This window comes from Artibeus jamaicensis, unplaced genomic scaffold, assembly GCF_021234435.1.
Source record: "Artibeus jamaicensis isolate MK-2021 breed Jamaican fruit bat unplaced genomic scaffold, CSHL_Jam_final contig_490, whole genome shotgun sequence".
In the NCBI taxonomy this organism is placed as follows: domain Eukaryota; kingdom Metazoa; phylum Chordata; class Mammalia; order Chiroptera; family Phyllostomidae; genus Artibeus; species Artibeus jamaicensis.
The window spans coordinates 19,434,580-19,455,364 of NW_026521861.1; the positions used below are offsets into that span (position 1 = coordinate 19,434,580).

The window sequence follows — 20,785 nt, forward strand, 5'->3', positions numbered from 1 at the left end:
AATTCAAAAAAATGAGGAGAGACTTAGGAACCTCCAGGACATCTTTAAATGCTCCAACATCCGAATTATAGGGGTATCAGAAGGGGTAGAGGAACAGTCACGAGTGGAAACCTTATTTGAACAAATAATAGAGAACTTCCCCAATCTGGCAAAGGAAATAGACTTCCAGGAAATCCAGGAAGCTCAGAGAGTCCCAAAGAAGTTGGACCTAAGAAGAAACACACCAAGGCACATCATCATTACATTAGCCAAGATTCAAATGAAGGAGAGAATCCTAGAAGCAGCAAGAGATAAGGGGACAGTCACCTACAAAGGAGTTCCCATCAGACTGTCAGCGGATTTCTCAAAAGAGACCTTAAGCAAGAAGGAGCTGGAAAGAGGTACTCCAAGTCATGAAATCCAAAGACCTACACCCAAGATTACTCTATCCAGCAAAACTTCCATTTAGAATGAAAGGACAGATAAAGTGCTTCTCAGATAAGATCAAATTCAAGGAGTTCATCATCACCAAGCCCTTATTATATGAAATGTTAAAGAGACTTATCTAAGAAAAAGAAGATAAAAAAGATGAACAGTGAAAGGACAGCAAACTCACAGTTATTAACAACCACACCTAAAACAAAAACAAACTAAGTGGACAGCTAGATCAGGAGCAGAACCATAGAAATGAAGATCACATGGAGGGTTAGCAACAGGGGAGTGGGAGAAGGAGAAGGGGGGAGAAGGTACAGAAAATAAGTAGCATAGACAGTAGGTAGAAAATAGATAGGGGGGAGGGCAAGAATAGTATGGGAAATATAGAATCTAAAGAACTTGAGACACGTGGTCATAAACTAAAGGGGGGAGTGGTGGGGGTGGGGGGTGCAGGGTTGAGGGGAATGAAGGAGGGGAATAGAACAACTGTAATGGCATAATTGATAAAATAAAAATTAAAAAAAAAACAAGAAGAGTCTGGAGTTCACAGGAAATACCAACATTTCAACAATAGTCGAAACGACTTGAAAGGAGAGTAAGGGGAAAGAAAGAGGAGGGGAAATCAACCTTTTCTTGAGTGCTTAGCTGGGGCTGGGCACTGGTCAGAGCATTTCCCAAACCCCTGGGGGGGGGGGCAGACGCCACCTCTGTCACCCTTTCATCTGGGAGAGGAACAGAGATGACATCATTTGTCTGAGGGTCAGCATGACCCACCCTCACACTTGTCCAGCACTGAGGGGCCTTCTGCCAGCTGAGACTCTCAGTAGTAAAACCAGGCGAGTTCAGACAACACAGGATGGTTAATGACCTTGTCGTGGTCCCACGTCTGTAACCAGGGGGCAGAGCTGATATACAAACCCCTGAGAGCTGACCTCAATGTCTGCCCTCCACATGCTGCCATGCCAACCAGCCTAAACGTGTGAGAGGCCTCGGCCGGTGTAGGAGACAGAAAACCGGGTAATGTTAGAAACGAGGTAAATAAACAGCCCAACATGAGAAGGAACCCGGAAGCCTGTCTGTCTTCACTTGGTGTTTATCAGAAGAGGGAAGGGCCTGATAAGCGTCACTAGGGCAACTGGTCATGGTATCTCTATGGGGAAAATAGATGTGAGCTTCATACAACAAACAAAAAACAAACTCCAGTCATAGTAAAAGGAAAGAGTGAAAAGTCAAAACTTAGAAGAAGGTATTTAAAAAGTCTCTTTTGAAGCCCAGGAAGGACAGAAGGATTTCTTGAAACCGAACTACAAAAGCAAAAAATGGACAAATGATAAGAATAAATAATTCAAAGAAGAAACGATACGAACACAGAAAAAGTCTTGGTTTCTCATCATAAGGAAAACGCCACTTAAAACAATGGAACATTTCACGTCCAGCTTGGCAACGTTTCAAAGTCTGAAAATGTTAAGAACTGGCAAACACGTGGGTCACCAGAACGCTCACATCAGTCGGAATTGGTACAGGAAGTACGGACAGTGTAGAAAGTGACATGGCCGAACGTGTCGGGGCAGAAAGCTGGCTGCTCCCCAGACCAGCAATCCGCCGTGTACAGGAGGTTGGAGCAAGCATCTCGTACCATTGCCACAACAAGAAGTTGGGGAAAACACGTGTATCGGCAGGGGAGGGCACAATGAGTGATTTAGCCACTCGACTAACAGGAATGACGCCAGCACAGACAGCAGCTTGGGTAAGTCTTTAAAATACATTAATTTTTTAAAAGCAAGTTGCAGAAGGCTATTGCACACAGCAGGGGTCTGTTTGTATAATATTTACATGCAAAAGCAATATCAAATGTTGATCAGGAATACTCACACAGATATAAACCCACTGACTTTGGAAGAGTCGTTAGCTTCGGCAGAAGGAAGAGGAATCGGATGGGTAAGAACAGGGGGTCATTGTAAGTCTATCTTTCACATTTTACAACTTTAAATTAAAAAAATTCTGAAGCATATATAGAAATCTGGTTGGTAAAAATATGGACTGCATATTCTATGTTCTTTTGTCAACTTTTAAAATAGTTCACGTTTTATAGGGGAATAAATGAGGAGGGAGTAAGGGAATAGCTAAAGAGAAATTCTTTAGCAATCATCTTTTTCATGATCGTATCTCAAATTACACTGGAATTGGCTAAAAAATTATTTTACTTCAGAAATTAAATTGTACTCAGCATGCCTCGCTTCAGGAATACATCTGCCCCATTAACCAGTTGCACGTAGAAGGTAACACAGCCTCTAAATCCTAGTTCGGGTCCGGGGAAGACCACCAAACACCCCAGGATTTGAAAAACAAAAGCAAAAAAGCAAAACCAGGCTCTCGGAGGACACTCGGATGCATCCGACCATCGACCTGGTGAGAGATGCTTACATCCCATCCTGGCCTGAATGACAGCTGTGGACCAAACAAGGACTCTTTCTGTCCAGCGTAGGCCTCGCGCCCACACCCAGCGCGAGGAAGAAAGGCGGTGGGCATCCTCAGCTCTAGAATGGAGCGTCTGACCCCACTGGGGGGCTTCCAGAAGCAGGTAAACAGCCGGAAGGTCCACAGTTTCCCGGATGTCAGTGCCCAGTATTTTCAGCGGTTGCCTAGAAGCAGAGCTCTTGGAAGGGCATAAAAGCTCCAAGGGTAAAGAATGGCGAGTGGGGCTGAATTATTCAGCTCTCTGCCACTCCCGTGGGGGTCAGAGGCAGGAGGTGTTGGGCAGGAACCGATTGAAGCTCGAGGAAGCAGAACAAAACAGGGACCCTGTTGGAAAGCTGGATATTCCAACGCGTCCATTTCGATTGGTAATCAAGTTTAATTGAACTGCATTCTGTTTAAAACCAAACTAAGCCTCAGTCTCATTGCTATAGACATTTTAATTACTCTGCAGATGGAGTGCCTTGGTTGGGAGTGTTGAGCTCGGCCAGGTGAAGACCTGGTCTCCCCCGTGAAGCGGCCCTGTGCCTGCCTCTTGGCGAGACCACCCGAAGCCCTCCCGCTCTCCTGCTCTGTTGGGTGAGGGTGCAGGCAGGACCGACCACGCGTGACAGTGTGCTTGAAGACCTCAAACCAGCCCCAGGCACCAAAGAGCTCAATAAATGCCTGTTTAAGTAACTATGCCCTGGTATAAAAACTGTAAGTTTAATAAGGTACTAAAAAAAAACCCACCCATAGAGAAACAGCTACTGAAAATGCACAGAAGCCATTTCCTGAAACATTCTGTCTAGTCTGGATCAAGTTCGCCTTCTCGATGGCAGGGAGCTGAGGATGCCAGGACCTGCCGCATCGCCAGGCTGTGCAGCGCCACTCCCGGGGCGCACGGCGGGCCGTGCCTGCCGGTCCCCACAGGGGGACACTGGAACACTTCTCACGGCTGTCTGTGTACATGACAGATATCGCAGGGACGATTCAACATGACGAGGCCCCTGGAACACACTCCGATACAAAAACAAAAATCTTCCCTGCAGCTGGAACGCGTTCATTACGGCCGCGTGGGCACCAGGGACATGGGCTGTCCCTTCTGATGATGATGTAGCCACATTCCCTAAAAAAATTTTAAAAAAAGAGCTTTACAGCTCCCACAGCTGCCACGTCTATCTAATTAGGTGCATGTTGACGCTGAGTATTTATAGATCTTTAAAAAAAGTTTCAAAACATTAAGAAGTGGATGTAATTTTTGTTTCCACAGGAAGGAGTAAAACGAGCCAAATGAGAAGGGAGGGGCAGAAGCCCGTCTGCGTGGGGGGCGTGGTGATGAAGGCATGGTGCCTGGTGGATGTCACGGCACACGCACGGGCGCCAGGAATAGTAGTAGTAACGATGATAATAATAATAATAATAATAATAATAATAATAATACAAAATGAAGAATTAGAGCGACAGCGAAGAGAAAGCAGACGAGCTCTGGAAGGTGGAGGACACGTGAGTGGTTACCCACTCAGCGGAGAGCACAGAGCTGGGGCTCTGTTGCCTGCAGAGGAGGGAAGCCATCACCAAGGTGACATGGGTCCTGCAGAGGCCCTGGGCCCCTCTGATGGTCCACACGGCCGTCCAAGGGCAAGTGAGAGCTCCCCCCACAGCCAGCACATGGAGGTGACACCCCCTGTGTCCCCAACGGACCAGGAGATGGTTTTTTCTGGAGATGCAGGGGGTGCAGACAAGTTCTATATTCAAGACCCGAGGCCTAGCTGAGAGCGAGGGAGGGGTCCTCTGGTGTCACAATGAAAACAGAAGGTTTTGATAAAAATATTTTAAAAAGAAACACCACGTTGAGTAGTGAGACGTCCACGTGAACCCTGCTCTCCCTGCTCAGCTCTCAGACCCCGGCCTGGGCTCACCCCTGCGCCGAGGAGGCTGCGGGGCCTCTGTGGGCAGATGGACCAGCCTGAGGGAAATGACAGGGGCCCTGATGCGTGGTGGTCCCCACGTCAAAATGTGAGCTTTTGAAGCCACAGGACTTCCCACCGGCTTTCCGGTGGGGCTCATCACTCAACATTCACAGAGAGCCGAAACGTAGGCCCTCAAATACAGTCACAGACTACCTATCCCATGTACGGGCGGGGGCTCTCGAAGCAAACGTGAGGGTGTTGTGAGTCCAAGCAATGCTCGCAAAATAAAAACACACTCAAGGGTTCCTAGAAATCTTGCATCCGTTATTAGAACAATGAACAGAACACTTTTTAAAAGGCAACATTCATAGAACAGGAAACACTCCTTGGAAATTAAATATCTCGTAGCAGAAATAAATAACCTGAATAGCAGAGCTGGAAAAATGAAATCAAACTCTCCCAGATGGTAGAACAAAAATATAAAGAGATGAAAAATAGGTAAGAAAAACGAGAGGAAGTTTTCAGGAGCTTGGGCCCTCCAGCTTACGGCAGTTTCAGGAAAAGCGTGATAAAAATGGTACGGAAGAGATGATACAATAAGATCTACCGGAACTGAGCAGCGTGAAGTTTTCCAACTGAAAGGCTACTACAGAGTTCCCAGCACGATTTTTCTCAAGATCGTGGCTGAAGCACATCATCAGCATATGCAGAAATTCTGGGATGAAAAGATGATGCGAGTTTTGGACAGAAAACCAGGCTACCTGCAAAGGACAGACAGACGGCCATCAGGATCTCAGGCGGCAAAGGGCAGAGAGACGGTGAAGGAAAGTCTTATAAAATGTCGAGGAAATAGGACTGCGCCTTGGAATTTTACACCTAAACAAACTAGCAATGAAGGGCAAAATATAGATATTTGTGTGCAGACACATATTCTAACCTCCTTTCCTATTCACAGGACTCAGTTTTATTTGCAGCAACTAAAAATATTTACTTTTCTATCTTCCTGTGCAGCTGGCAGTGGTCCTGGGCCACAATTTGGCCAAGAGAAAATCTGCCACAGAAGTTTCCAGAAATATTCATATTCTTCTGATAAAACAGATTTGGTTTGCTCTGCTCTCACCTCTTCTGCCCTATTACTTCCTGGAATGCAGATACAATGCCAAGAGGTACAGCAGCCATCATGTGACCAAGAGGCAGCAAGCGTAAAGGCAAAAGTCAATGCATAAGTATGGCAGACACAAACAAAAGAACTTGAGTCCCTAATAGCATCATCAACCCACTTCACTGCTTACTTCACAACTGCGTGTTATGTAAAGGTAAAAAAAAAAGGAAACTTTAAAAAATGTCTGTAGTCAGGTTTTCTGTTAGTTGCAGGCGAAAGAAAGCATTGTAGCAAGTTCTCAAAAACATGTTACCTCCCAGGCACCCTTCTCTGGGACGTTACTAGGAAATGGGCTCCACAAAAACAAGGAATAAACTAAGAAAGAGAAAGTTACGGTGCTCACAGAACAGGTGATCCAACACAGGAAGGATGCAGGGGGAGTTTCCAGCATCTTGGCAATAAGGGTGGAGACAATGGCTACACTGCACACCTAGAAAGTAACTAGTTTCTATCGGAACCGGTGGCTAACACCAAGAAAAAAAAAACAATGGATAGATTACCTGCTGTGCCTGATAATGTTGAAAGGAATTTAATACTTCTCCCAGAAAATTTGGAAGTAAAGATTAGTACACGTACACACACACACACACACACACACACACACAGCAAAACATTTAAACACCAATGCAATCACTAACTCCAGGAAAAACAAAAAGTTGCAAGAGGGATCAAAAGGAATCATAGAGCACAGCCTGGCTCAACTGGGCACAGTATTTGCATTCATGATGCAAAACTGAATGTTGCTGTTAAAAATGATGGCGATGCTATACTGGAAAGTTGGAAAGAGCAGAGGCCAGTGTGGTTGGGGTAGAGGGAGTGAGAACGATAAGAAAGGAGGTCAGAGAGAAAAACAGAGGTTATCCTGAGGTTTGGATTGTTCTTCCCGAGAGCCAGAGAAAAGCACTGGAGGGTTTTAAACAGGAAACCTGCATGATCAAACTCGTGACTGAAAGTGAGGACTTTGGCCGTGGTGCTGGGAAGAATATACTGTGCAGGGATAGGCAGGGAAGCCAGCAGACCAGTGAGGAGGCTGCCATAGAGGATAAGGCAACTTCTGAGAAAACAGATAAAAAGAAGGTGGGGATATATTTTGGAGGTTGGTGGCTTACGGAGAGAAAGGGATGACTTAGGGATGGCTTGCCAGGTGTTAGCATGAGGCATCTGGAGAAGGCAGAGGATGTTATGACCTTGCTGGGAATACTGGGGAAGGAATGAGAGGAGAGGAGGAGAGGGTTCGGGGCCTCGGGCTCTGTTTAGGATCTGTTAGGACGCACATGACCCTGAAGGGTACCAAGTGAGCAACTGTTTGGGGCTCAGGGTAAATGACACACAGGGAGACAAATGACAGGATGCACTCTGCCTTCAGCAAGTAGCACTCCCTCCTTCCCTTTTGCCAACACAAAGAAATGTTTCATCATGCATTTGGATGTTTAAACAACCTCAATGCTAGGATCTGGGGCCCAGGACTTGATATGGAGAACCCAGGGCAAAGAAGAAATGAATGCTGGGGTACCACATGAAACCCATGTTTAGGTCGAACCGGCATTCTATATTCTGAGTCATATCTACCCCAAGGAGAAAGTCTCCCTGCCAAAGCTGTTGTCACGACATAATAAAAGTCCCCCATCTATAAAACATTTTCCCATTATTAGCTTGATTTAGTGAACATATTCCATGTAAAAAAATGTCCATGCCCAGTGGAATTCTGTTTCTGGGTACAGAGCATGTGGGGAGTCAAGGGCCATCTCAGCCACACTTTGAGATTCCGTTTCAGTTTTTCAAACAGTGATTTCTCAAGAAACATCCAAAAGGACCAATTTGCACGAAAGGCTTTCAGAACACTTGAGAGCGCTCTCATTTTCGCTTGCAGGTCAGAGTTCCTGAACTCAGCAGTCAGCGGTGGCGGTGCTCCTTCTTGGCTTCCTCCTTGCTTCTTCATAGCTCTGGGCAGCGCTTTGATTTAATCATGGATTCCCAAATTGGCCTTGCTTGCTGTGTGGATTTTAACGAGAGCTGAGTCTCTGCCACGTTACAGTGGACGCGGTACGGGTGGAGGGCAGCGGTGGCGACTGCAGAATAAAGCGTGCCATACCGTGGTAACGGGGCACGGTTGCGGCCAGTTGTTGAAAAAGGGGGGGGGGGGGGGCGAAAGCCTGGGTGTAGAACCCTGGACACGTGGGGCTGGAGGTCGGGGCCGTGGTTCTTTGGCAGGCCGACAGCGCCTCTAGCGGCAGAGAGGGGCGGCGAGGACTGAGGGGAGCGTCCGAATTGTTAAAAAGACACCTGCTGGGTGAGTCCTCATTATGCAAAAAGAAAGGGTCCACAGGTGCCCGAGCTTAAGGGGCTAGAACTCGGGGAAACCTGGATCTATCGGACAGCTAGAATAGCCACACTTTCACCTCGAAATGAGCTGTCGCTTTGCACAAGGCGGGTTTAAACGATTTTTTACGACTGAGCCACTGACAAAGTGGCGGGAGGCGGGGACGCTCTGCTCGAGCTTGGCCACCACTGACGCCCGGGGAGCGACCCGGAATTAGCAAAAGAGAGAGAGAAAACTAAAGAAAACAAAAGTCAGCGTTTAAAAAAGGGGAGTGCGGTGGGACGCAGCTGGCACGCCTGCGAGAAGGGGGCGACTACTCACCTGCGTGGTTATTGCGCGTCCCCCAAGTGTATCCGTGGGGAGGAGGGATGGGAAGGGGACTTTGTGGGGGTCGACCCAGAGCCTGGGTTGGAGGTGTCACTAAGGCATAGGGTAAGATGACCCCATGTGCATCATCCTTGGCGACACGTGTAAAGTCCAAACTTAGACACCTTGGCAGATGACACTCGAGAGGGAGGGGACGGGGTGGCGGGGCGAGGCCGCAGCCTCAAGGCCGAGTCATCAGGGCTACGCGCTGGCGGCTTCCCCGCACCAAGCCAAGTGCTCCCTCCCTACCCCGGGAACTGGCACCTGGTGGTGGTGGTGGTGGGAGGGAGGGAGGGACTGTCCTCCCAGGGCCCGAAGCCCGAGCCCGAGGGCTCAGCCGATGCGCCCCAGTGTGCGCTTTGCTGGGCAGCCCCGCCCACCCGGTGTCCCCCCCGGGGCTGCACGAGGTGCCACCGGGGGTGAGTCCGCAGCCAGCGGACGACCCCAGGCGGCGTGCTGGAGAGGAGAGCAGGGGACCGGCAGGGAGCCGCCCGGGCTCCTCCACTTACCTCGGGCGGCGCTGGGCGCCAGCAGGGCCCCAGCCAGGGCGAGCAGGAGGGCGCGGGCGGGGGGCGCGGGCAGAGGGCGCGCTGCCATGGTCTCCGGCCTTCGGTGGAGCAGCTCTCGGGGGCCCGCGGCTAGCGCGCACCATTCCACGCGGACGGCGAGCCGGGGCTGGGAGTCGCGACCCGAGGGATTTCCTGCTGCGGGGAGTCAGCTCCGAACCCCTCGCGCAGCGCCCGCGCCGCCGACCAGCTAGTCTAGGCTTTCATTAAAAAAAAAAAAGTTTTCCCCCCGTGTGTGCGCGCGCGCGCTGCTCTGGCACGAGCCAGCTTTGACCGTTGCAGTAAATGAGCAAGCTGTCCGAGTTGGCGTGGGGACGAGGAAGATCGTTAGTGAGAGAGGGCAAGCCTGTGAAAGGGATCCGCGGCCAACGGTCACCGTCTCATCACCACGGAACAAATTATGGTCTCCCCCGCACCCCGCCCCCCGGCGGCGTCCCGCGGGTCCTAGAGACCGCTCAGGGTCCCAGCCAGGGTCCCGCCCAGATCCGGCGCTCGCCCACCCCCGGGGCGGCTCGGTACAGGGCGCCTCCCCGGCCGCGCGCCCCGGCGGCACAGACGTGGCCCGAAGCGCACACATCCCCGCCCCGGGATGATGTGGCCGCGGGGCCCCGGGCGCCCGGCTGCCAAGAGCACTCGCGGCTGCACGGTCCAGCTTTTCCAGTCTGAGCTGGAAATGCTGACTCGGCTGCTCGCTCCCGGCCTGCCGAGAACTCGCGGAGCGCCGGTGGCAGGTCTGAAAGGCAGTCCCCAGCCCGGCGGGCGTCCTGGGCCATCCCCTAAGCCCCCAAGTGGATGTCTGGTGCCTGAGAAATAAACTTGGACTTGCAGGCACGTGGCGTCTGGGCATAAAGCTTTTGATGTATTGCTTTAGATTTTACGTTGATACATGACTCACATTTCTTGTCCGTCGCGTGGACTGAGAAAAGGGTATATGGAGATGTTTCCCAAACTTTTCTGTTTATGAGAATTATTTGGGTTTGTCTCTTAAAAATACAAGTCCTGGGCATACTCCCAGACCTTTGGAATGAGTCCCAGGGACCGTGTCCGGAAACACAAGTGAGGTGAGTGGTGGGCTTTGCCCTCAAGCCCTGATCCCTGGTGACCTCCACCTCTTCTGCCTCAGAGCCTGGCTTAGCTTCTGAGAACCCCAAGGGTTAAGGAGCTAACCCCGCCACCCTGCCCACATTATTTAACTCAGAGTCTCCTAAGAGGAGCCACACCTGAGTGGTTCTCAAAGACCCAAGTGGTCCTACCCTGGAGCCGGAAGGGCCACCTGAACAAAGCTGTCCCGTGACCCCCCACTCTTCCTGACCCACGCCCCCATTCTAAGAGGCAGGTGGCCAACGTTTGAGGAAATTTCTTCTCTTACCATCTCCTCCTCCTGGAATGTAACTTTCCTCACCATCTCCCTCTGCCCTTAGATTCACCCCATGCTCCCAAGAACCAGGTCAAACCCCTAAACAAAGTGCAGGCCTTAAAAAAAAAAAAGAAAAGAAAAAGAAAGCCAGTCTAGCCCAAGGGTCCCCTCCCAGGGCCAGGGAATCTCAACACTTGTCCTGGAAGCGCCCCGGTCACATCCTGCCCTACTCACAACCTGCAGGCCCCACCCAGCCCTTCCTCTGTCCCTGCCCTGGCCCACAGGTCCTCACCACCCCCGCGCCAGGGGCTGGGGAGAGCAAACCATTGAGAAACGCCCCTTGCCTCCAAAAGCTTTTCTGTCCGTGGGACAAACTGAGAAATCATGACTCTGGAAGAGCCTGAGCCAGTTACTTAACCTCTTCAACGATGCGCCATTTGACTGTTAATTGCGACAGCATTTATTACACTCCCTGCAGAATCAGAGTCCTGTGCTGCAACGCATCCTACGCAGTGGTCCATTTAAAACCCCGAATGTACGGATGAGGAAACCGCAGGGAAGCACTGAGTAGCTTCCCCATGGTCACGTGGCCAAGGGGTAGGTAAGTCGGCACCCTCCCCCGATCTGTTTGTAGACAGGGTCTGTGTCTTCAACCCTGACTTCAGGGTCAACATTCATGACGGGCAGGCAAAGCCCAAACCTTCCCGGTGGCAGTGAGGGTTAACGACCAACCGCATGGTGTCGGTGGGGAATCCAAACCCCTGGCGTTTGCTTTGGAGACCCTTAGGAAGGTCTGGGAAGGCCGTTCCCATCGTTGTGTCCCTCGGAACTTTCAGAAACACCATGCAGGACGGTCACAAGGTGTTTCCTTTGAGGTCAATGCGACAGACTCGTTTTCGGAGGTCCAGCGGCTGCCTCCTGAGTCATCCCGACCGGCTACACTCTTTACAACGGACCTGATGTGCGCTAGGCCCTGGGCTGAGACTTCACACATGTTCTCTGCTAATAATCCATTTCTTTTTTATTCTTTAATAGTTGGCTGTAGAAGTCCAATGAACAAAATTAAAAAAAGAAAGAGAAGAAAAGCGAACTAACAAACAAAAACCCGGTGCGAAGTTCTCTTTGAAAGGCCGAGTGTGTCCCAAGACTGTTCTGGCTGCTTTGGGGGAATGCGACAGCCCTAACAGAGGACAGGAGACGGGGGACAGTGGGGGGGGGAGTCCGAGCCCCCCAGCCTCAGTTGCTCAAGCTTCTAATCCACCGTCTTTATAAAGCAAGGGGCCTGGGCTAACACACCGTCCTGGAAGACTTCGGGGTCTTCAGTGACAGCCGGCTGGGCAGAGGGCAACTCGGATCCCACAGATGGCTGGGCCGGCCTGGGGAGGGGCCTCGACCTCCACACTCACAGGAAGCGGAGGCCGGCCCGCATTCAATCCCGGATTGTTAGGTAATGGTGTGGGGTCAGAGGCCAGGCTCTGCTCATTACAATTGCAGATAGATGGCTTGTTGTCCCTTCCTTTCCAGAAGAATTGACCTTTGCAAGGCTGTTTCCTGTGGACTGTTTTGGAGTAACGGCCTGGGTGCTCAGGATGAACAGGGCACTTATTTCTTACCCAAGTTACATGGAGCTCAGTCTGCTTTGAGGACAAGCTGATGAAAAATGGAGGCGGGTCTCCCTAAGCCAGAATTTTACAGGCGGCTGTGCCTGACTTCTGCTGAACCAAGGACTGCGCCCTTGCAGTCCGACCTATTGACGGAGCACCCGATACAGGCTCATGGAGCCGCTTTCAGGGTCCTGGCCCAGCGCCCCTGCTCACTGCAGGACAAACAGACACAATCGTCGGGATCAGGAGTCTGGAGAATCCTTTTAGCTCCTCCTCTCGGGGAGATCGAAACTCACGACCCTCTCAGCCTGCAGCGACACCCAGTCCACTCTTCTCTCCGTAGGCCTTCTCACTTCAGCCAGCCATGGTTGACCTCCTCGGAAACCTGCTCCCCCAGATGCAGCCCCCTCTGGGTTCCGACACGTCTGTCACTGCACAGAAGCAGTGCTCAAGGAGCCATTCAAACACAGAGAAAGAATGGTCTCTGGGGATCAGGGACTTGGGAGAGCTCCCCTGCCCCCATCTATACTCACCTGAGTCACCCTGCCATTGAACTTCCCCTTCTGCATGTCTGCTGTGTCTGGCTCACTGACCAATTGCCTCATTACCCTCTCTGTTGGTAAATGGCTTTCATGTGGTGCCGGGGTGGGGGAGGAAGGCAGCCATAGTGACGTTCTGCATCTAGACTGAGTTCCTTCTATGAGGGATGCTCAAATGAGTGCGTGAACTCACAGCGCTGGATGCTTTACATGAACCGGGGTGGGGCGGGGGGGCACACAGCCAGGCCACCCAAAGCAAACTCTAGGGCTGTGGAGTTTCCCAGGCTTCTCTGGGTACGTTCGCTGCACGGTGAGCAAGCAGTCTGATCTACACGGCCACTTCGGGTCTCGCGAGACGGATTTCTCCAGCTGCCGTGGAGCCCGCAGGCATCTGCTGCTAACTGTATCTCAAACACATCGGGGTGCATGTGGAATTCGAGGCCGTGCTTGCTCTCAGGTGGAGAGACCCTCCGGAGGAAGCAAAGGTGCTCTTACCCGTCCAGGCTGGCCACTCCCTGGCAGGTGTCCGCTCCGAAATCAGGCACTAGGTCACAGAGGCCAGGTGACGGGGCTGACGGCCCCAGGTCTCGAGTCCCTCAGCTTCCTCCCGGGGCGAGAGGCCACCCTACTTTACAGTCACCCCAGGGGGAGGCCCTCCAAGACCTGTGTACCTTTGTGAAACTGCTTCTTTACCTCATCCCTCTGATGGCCAATGAGGCCGTCTGCCTCAGGTGCCCTTGACATTGGAAATGACTGGACACTGGCCCCTCTTCATGAATTTGAGTCCAGTTCCCGTTTCCCTTGACTGTTTTAGTCAAATCAACCCCAATTTCTTTAACTTGCCTCTGGGGCCCTATTCTCACTCTCTTTAATCATGGTGTTTGCTCTCCTTTGGATCCTCTCCAGTTTCTCGATTTCTCTTAAACTGTGGAGGCCAAATGGGGCTGCCCAGGGCCATGGGAAGTGGGGGGCTGGTTCATTAGGTGGGTCCCTGTGCCTGAGACTCTGACCTCCTCCTCCTCAGAGGGCTGGGCCAGTTCCTGCTTTGGGGGAAGAAGCCACACGGGCGGGGGTTGCTGGGAGGCCGGTTGATATGGCGGAGGGTGTGGCTCTGTCCCTGTCCCCACGGTCAGGCAGCCCTTTCCCTTCACTGGTGTTATTTCAGTCCACTTCCTGGGTTTCTGCCATCCAGGCCACTTTGATTTCTTGGTTTTGCACCCCAGGGGGCACTTTGAGGCCTAGCTCCTTTCTCCCATTAGGTCCTTGATGGGCTCAGGCAGAAAAGCCTCCTCCAGATTCCCGGGGCCTGGCATCCTGCTCCGAACTCGGGTCTGGGATCTGATGTAGCGTTAACGTCATACAGTCAAGCATCGGACATTTCTCCTCATGTCCCCATGCTGACCCAGCAGCAGTCCCCCCCACCTTAAACCTGCCAGCGCCTGCCAGTGGGGGTCACACAGCACCAACTCCGAGGGCTGGAACGCCACCAGCAACCCTGTCCCCCTGATATTCTGAAGCAATTCTCGCCAGTGACTTTTTCAACGTTCTCTGTCCCAGACTGGGCTTAAAAATACAGGAAAAGAGTTGACCAAACATTCCCAGAGTCCCTTCTGTATCCTGTGTTGGAGTTAGGGACACAGGCACCAGCCCCTGTTCTCATGACCCCATAGTCTGGTGACACTGAGAACACCTAAAACAATGTCAGCAGCCAGCCTCTGGCCTGCATTGGCTGGGCCCCCGGGCCGCTGGGAGGCCCTCAACCCTCACCCCTCACCCCTGCCCCGTCCTGGGACCTGCTCTTCTGTTGCAGGGGGAGGTGGAGGCTCCGCAGAATGGCTTGCCCACGAGTGCAAAGCTGGAAGGAGGTACAGCTGGGCCAGGAGGCTGGTCTGTCTGACCCCAAGGACCTTCCATTGCATTCCCTTCACCAGGGTGCGTGCCCAAAACGTGAGTCATGTCTGGTCCCTTCCTCCCCCTCCCCCTCAACGGTGCCCTCTCATTCGTTAGTCATCACGTCCTGTCTGTCCCACCTCTGAGTCCGTCCTCTCCACCCAGGCCCGGGTCTGGGCAGCCAGGGGCCCTCCCTCGACCACAGTGCAGCTCCTGGGGCTCATGCAGCTGCTGTGCCGGCTCCTGTTCATTTGGGGGGCACTTTTAGTTTATTTTTTATTTTTTTAAGTATTTTTATTGATTGTGCTGTAAACCATTTTCTCAATTTTCCCCCCTTTATTCCCTCTCCACCCTGCCCCACCGACCCTCCAGCATTCTGCCCCCTTAGTTCATGTCCCTGGGTGGTACACGTAAGTTCTTTGAGTCCGCTGTTTCCTGTACCATTTTTCTCCCCCCCCCTCTATTTTATGCCCACTGATTACGCTGCTTCTCCGCTGTACCTTTCTCCCTTCCCACCGAACTCCCTGTGTGTGCTCTCCATTTCTCTGAATCTGTCCCTGTTCTGGTTGTTTGCTTCGTTTTTATTTTCATTGTTTTTCTTTCCTTTTAGGTTTATTTGTTGAGAGTTATGAGTTTGTTGTCATTTTGTTGTTCATATTTTTTATCCTCTTTTTCTTAGATAAGTCCCTTTAACATTTCATATAATAAGGGCTTGGTGGTGATGAACTCCTTTAACTTGACCTTATCTGGTAGCACTTTATCTGCCCTTCCATTCTAAATGAAAGCTTAGCTGGATAGAGCAATCTCGGCTGTAGGTCTTGTCTTTCATGACTTGGAATACTTTTTCCCAGCCCCTTCTTGCCTGAAAGGTCTCTTTTGAGAGATCAGCTGATGGTCTGATAGGAATTCCTTTGTCTCCTTTTCTCTTGCTGCTTTTTAAGATTCTCTCCTCATCTTTAATCTTGAGTAATGTAATTAGGATGTGTTTTAGTGTGTTCCTCTTTGGGTCCAACTTCTTTGGGACTCTCTGGGCTTCCTGGACTTCCTGGAAGTCTAGTTCCTTTGCTAGATTGGGGAAGTTCTCCTTCATTATTATTTCAAATAAATTTTTGATTTCTTACTCTTGTTCTTCTCCTCCTGGCACCTCGAGGGCACTTTCCAATGAAAACCGGGCAGAGCCTCTCTGGACCCTCCTTGCCTTCAAGAAGGTAGCGCATCTCTTTCACGGGACATTTAGTTTATGTTATGGCTGGCGGGTCCCTCTGCATTTGAGACTTTCAACTCCCGTTTGGGATTTGACCACAAGCCGCGCTCCCAGCCTCTTCTCTTGCCCACCCCCTGCCCCATCCTGAAGCCCCACGGGACACTGGACATTTGAATGTGTTTAGCACTCCCCGGGGTTCCACACGCCTCCCCCACTGGCAGACACACGCTTGTCCTCCTTCCACCTGCTGATCATCCTCTGTGGCCCCGTCTGTCTGGGCTGTCTGTCTTTCCTCTGTCCCCTGCCAACTTGCTCAGCTCTGTGTGGCCTGGCGTCAGGTGTGTCACTCTGTACCATAGTGACAGTTGTGCTAGAGTCCACCTGCCTTATCAGAGAGCCCGCACAGACCTGCCACCGCGTCTGATGGGCCCAGGCCTCCCCCATAGCCTGGCAAGAAGAAGGGACAGCAGTTTCTGGGTGACCGGGTAAATGAACCCATGCGTGACCGTGCGCTACCTGTGTCTCCTCTCTGTGCAGCTTCCCAGTGCGGGTGCCGGGGCCCGCGACCTGGGCGGTCCCGGGTGAGGCTTGTTGCTCCTGAGGTCCAAGAAGGCGAGTGTTGCACACCTTTCCAAACCACTCTCCCAATTCCTCCCCAATTTTTCCAGCGAGAGCCCGTTACCATTGTGGCCCAGTTAGAACTGACCTCCACAGGGCTGGCGCCTGTGCCCGGACTTGTTCTATCTTCTAAAATCTTCGGGTTTTAACTAAGCTGTTACTTCTGGTATTATTTTCAAACGTAATAAAAAACAAAATAAAACTATTTTCAAGCTCCAAACAGCCTCCAACTGTGTTTTGCTCTGGTAATCAGACAATGGGTAAGGACTGTGGCTTCTTGGAGAGATTGCCAACCATGGAAAAAGTAAATAAGAGCATGAGTCAGAATAATTTGAAACCAGAAATGTGTGTTGGTAACAACTCAGACACACAGAGCAGCCTCGGTCACAAAACCAGATCTGATGGGTTTTACAAAGTGTAATCTCCTGCATTAGGCCGCCCCTTCCTTGCACCTGGCCCAGTACAAGGAGCCTACGAACTGGCCTCGGGAGATGAAAAGCCTCGCCCCCGGGAAAATGCTGTCTCTCCTGGGGGCGCAGGCAGACACTCTCGTACGCCATATGGAAAAATGACCCACAGGGGCGCACAAGCGGCACGTCATGAAAGAGGAGCCCCTGAAGGAAGGTGAGCGTCATCCGTGCAGCCGGGTCCTTCTGGCATGGAGTCCGCGGTGGCGCCGAGGCAATGCGGCATCCCTCAGGTGGAGGTGAGGGGACACCGGGGCCACGTCCTACCTAGGGCATCCCACTGGGGTACCAGAAGCATCACCCACATGTAGGCTTTCACTGTTCAGAGCCATCGCTTCCTCCTGAGTCCACGGAGGCAGGCGAGGCCCCTGCTTACTCGTCCCCAAGACGAGTGATGCCCCCACACCTGTGCTGGGCTTCCCAGTGACCGGCAGGCTTCTGTCTGCCAGCTGGGTTTTCATGCCCCGCATCCACACTCTGTCCTGGAGGTGGCCGTGCTGGAGATACAGAGAAGGCACACCGTCAGCCACAGATGCCAGAGCGCCTGGTGACACCTGCTCACGCACCTCCCGAAATGGCCCTGTCGGCGGCAATGGAACAGGAACCAGAGGTCTAAACAGGACGTCTTTCCAGAGCTGAGCTCCACTTCCTTCTCCTGCTTGGATTTGCGGCAACTGACCTGTTTTGTGGCTCTTTCATTGGCCTACTTTTGAATTCTATTTTGGAAAGTGACACAAAGCCTCTTGTGTCCCTGCAAAGAGGAAGTGGGGACACCCACGCGCAGGCACACAGACACCCCAGGCACCGGGGCTGAGCTGACTTTCCAGAAAGGAGGGGCCTTTGTTCTCTGTCACACAACAAACAAATAAAGCCCAAAAAACAAAAACCACGAGCTTGTCACAAAGTTCTTAACAGTGTGGACAGAAATGTCAACTTTCAGAAGTAAAAGGTATCTATGTTGATTTATTAGGGGCTTATTTTCCAGTAAAATACTTTAGGCTCGTGTCAGTCCTGTGGGTAGAGAGTTTAACCTGGTTAACAGAAGCCACTGATGGGTGAGTCGTGGCAGATTTAGAGGCAAATGTCCTCTTGAAACCTCCCCCCCGCATATCTGAATTGTACCCGACAGTAAGCTGGTGAATAAAAATGCCTTATCTTTTTTATAAGAATTATATTCTGGATGGCCGATGGCTAGATACTCAGTTTCCCAAATGAGGCTGGATGCACTGTGTTAATTGAGCACCTTCATGGCCCACACACCTCACATGTATTATTTACAAACTTCCCTATCACCTGGTGTGGTGTTCGAGGTCTGTCTGGAAAAAGTCCAGCCATTGTTGGTACGAGAATGGTTTGTGTGACATCGATGGAACCTGGCAGCCAAGGAGAGTGGACTGGAATGCACATGTGTGAACAAGGATGCCTTCACTGTACTAGTCAGTGGGGGCAGGAGATGCCGTTGAGTGAGCATGTGGACTGTGTGGCTGTCACATTTAAAATGTCAGAGAGTAGAGCATGAATCTGCATCAGATTTTGTGTGGAGCTTGAACATTCCTCCACAGAAACCATTCAGATGGTTCAGAAGGCTGCAGCCGTGGGCAGCTGGTGACTGGCAGCTTCATCACGACACTGCGCCCACTCACACGTCATGTCTCGCACCGAGATTTTTGGTGAAACATCAAAACGCCCAGGTGACTCAGTCCCCCTAGGGCCCAGATTTGGTGCCCTGTGACTTCTGGGTTTCCCCCAAACTAAAATCACCTCTGAAAGGGAGGTGAGCTTGGACCCCCACCACCGCTACACCGGAGCAGTGCGGCAACGCCCTCCTCTTGCCCGGGTCTGGGCACTGTTTCCTTACGGAGTTGCCTTCGGACAGCTGACTCAGGGCTTCTCCCTGAGTAAGAGCCCTGGGTGTTCTGCCCTGGGTTTTCTCAGAAAACCTTGACCTTCCAAAAAGCACACAGGAGGGAAGCAGAGGGTGGGGAGGGGAGCGTGTTTGACCCCTTGGGGACACAGGAGAGGCAGTTGGGGTCTCTTCTCAAGGGCTTCCTGCAGGCCTGGTTAGCTCAGCCCTGGGAGCCACCTTTTCTCACTCTTTCCCTCACAGAAGACAGGAGCCATGTCTCTTTCTGCTCACGGTCGGCCGACAACTTTATAACCTGGACCGATGCACGACGTCCCCCCCCATCTCTCCCACCCCGGGGGCTGGGCCAGGGACTGCACTTCCGAGCAGGGCAGGCGGCACAGGCCGGCCTGCAGCCCTCGCTTTCCCTGGGCCCTGAGCATGTCTTCTGTGTCCACGTGTCACGCTGTCTGTGCACTGGTGGCATCTGAGGCCGAAGCCACTTTCTCCCAGCCTCGTCCCTACAGCCACCGGCCTCCTAATCTGGCCCCAGTCCCACCTGGGCACGCGGTCTGCTGCCCTTCCACACATCAGAGAGCAGCCGCTCCCTCCGACTGACGGCGGCCTTTGTTACCCCCGCAGGTCTCCGACCTTTAAAATGTCGCCGTTGGGATAAATGAAATGGACTTTAGAATTTAAACTTGGACTTGGAGGTCTATTCCTGGGGGTCATCTCTTTTTGCCCTTTCAGCTGCTTCACCCCCTGGGCCCGGCACAGATGCACAGGGGCCTCTTGCAAATCCCTGAAGGACTCCTGCAGTTCTACATCTCTCTCCTCTGAACTTGGAGACGCCTCGCCGAGGCCGTTCCTGCTGAGACGGACAATTTGGCGTTGAGAATGCTGCTATTTTTAATAACTTTCTTTTCTCTTTCAGCAGCAGCTCTGGCCACATTCATCTTAGAATTGATTTTTTGTTTTTGAAACATTGGACGAATCACACGAGAAGGACCCATTCCTCCTAGTCCCAGACAGGCTAATTCGGCTCCTCGGGGGCCAGTGGCCCGGTCTGGGGTCTGCTCAGGACCCTGAGCCTGTGTCCCCACATTTATCCAGGGCCCTGGCAAGAAGGCTGGCAGAGACCAGCACCCTGCGTTTCAAAGTCATTGCTACGTCTGGCCACGCTCGCCTGTAGCTGAGTTTCCACAAATCGACCTGGAAGCCTAGGCTGAGTGCTGTGGGGGACAGTCGCCCCGACAAAGGACACTAAGTCACAAGGTCATTCAAGTGGCCTTGAGAACAGGTGCAATGCAGTGAAAGCAGGACTGTCCTACAACTTCAAACGAATGTCCCTCCCAGTGACTGTGGTTGCTGAACACTGGCCTTTTTGGAGGGGGGTCTTCACTACCAGGGCCCTGGTGGCTCTGGGCACCACCAACTGACGCCTGCCCCCCGTCACCCCCAGGCTCGAAGGTCCAGAAGTCTCCACCTGCACTTTTACCCCCAAGGCTTGGCTCAGGGGACTGATAAGGCGGCTTCCAGAATGGCCTCATCGGGAACAGTTCTCAGGCGGCAGGTGGGCTGAGGAGAGAGGGCAGCTATTGGTCTTGGAATGACCTTGGGCGCCCAAGGGGAGAGACTTCAGGCCTCTCTGCTGTGCTCGGAGGGCCCCTGTGCTCACTGTCTCTGGGAGAGGGGTCCCCTCTCTCTGGGCTCTTTCTTCCTGACAGGGGAGCTGAGCCCGGCCTGCTGACCCAGTGGGTTCTTGTCTTTCTCAGGAGCTCCACGAAATCCTTTGCAGGGGGACCCCCATTACACACCCCACCCACCCAAATCATCAGCCGGTGATGTGGCCACGGACTTCCTGGCAGGGACAGTTCTTCATATGGGCCCTTTCTGTGGGTGCATAATATTTCTGCAAATGGGAACAGTATCACTTTTCATGAACACTGCTCCCCTGTCGGACATTTGGCTTATTTATACTTTTACAAAGAACACTGTAATTATATTTTATGCACAGAGCCCTTTTAGAGTGTTAGAAGGTTATCTTAGAATAGAACCCCAGAAAAAA

General features: G+C 52.0%; 1 protein-coding gene across 1 annotated transcript in view; it reads right to left on the minus strand.

The window, feature by feature from the left end:
• The window catches only part of ADAM12 (ADAM metallopeptidase domain 12), a gene marked incomplete at its 5' end in the record, with an annotated part of 278,477 nt that extends 268,982 nt beyond the window's left edge, over window positions 1–9,495 (minus strand). The window contains 2 exon segments of the mRNA XM_037159124.2: window positions 9,139–9,445; window positions 9,448–9,495. Of these exon segments, the coding sequence (XP_037015019.2) occupies window positions 9,139–9,445; window positions 9,448–9,495 (355 nt within the window).
• Between the last annotated feature and the right edge of the window lie 11,290 nt (window positions 9,496–20,785).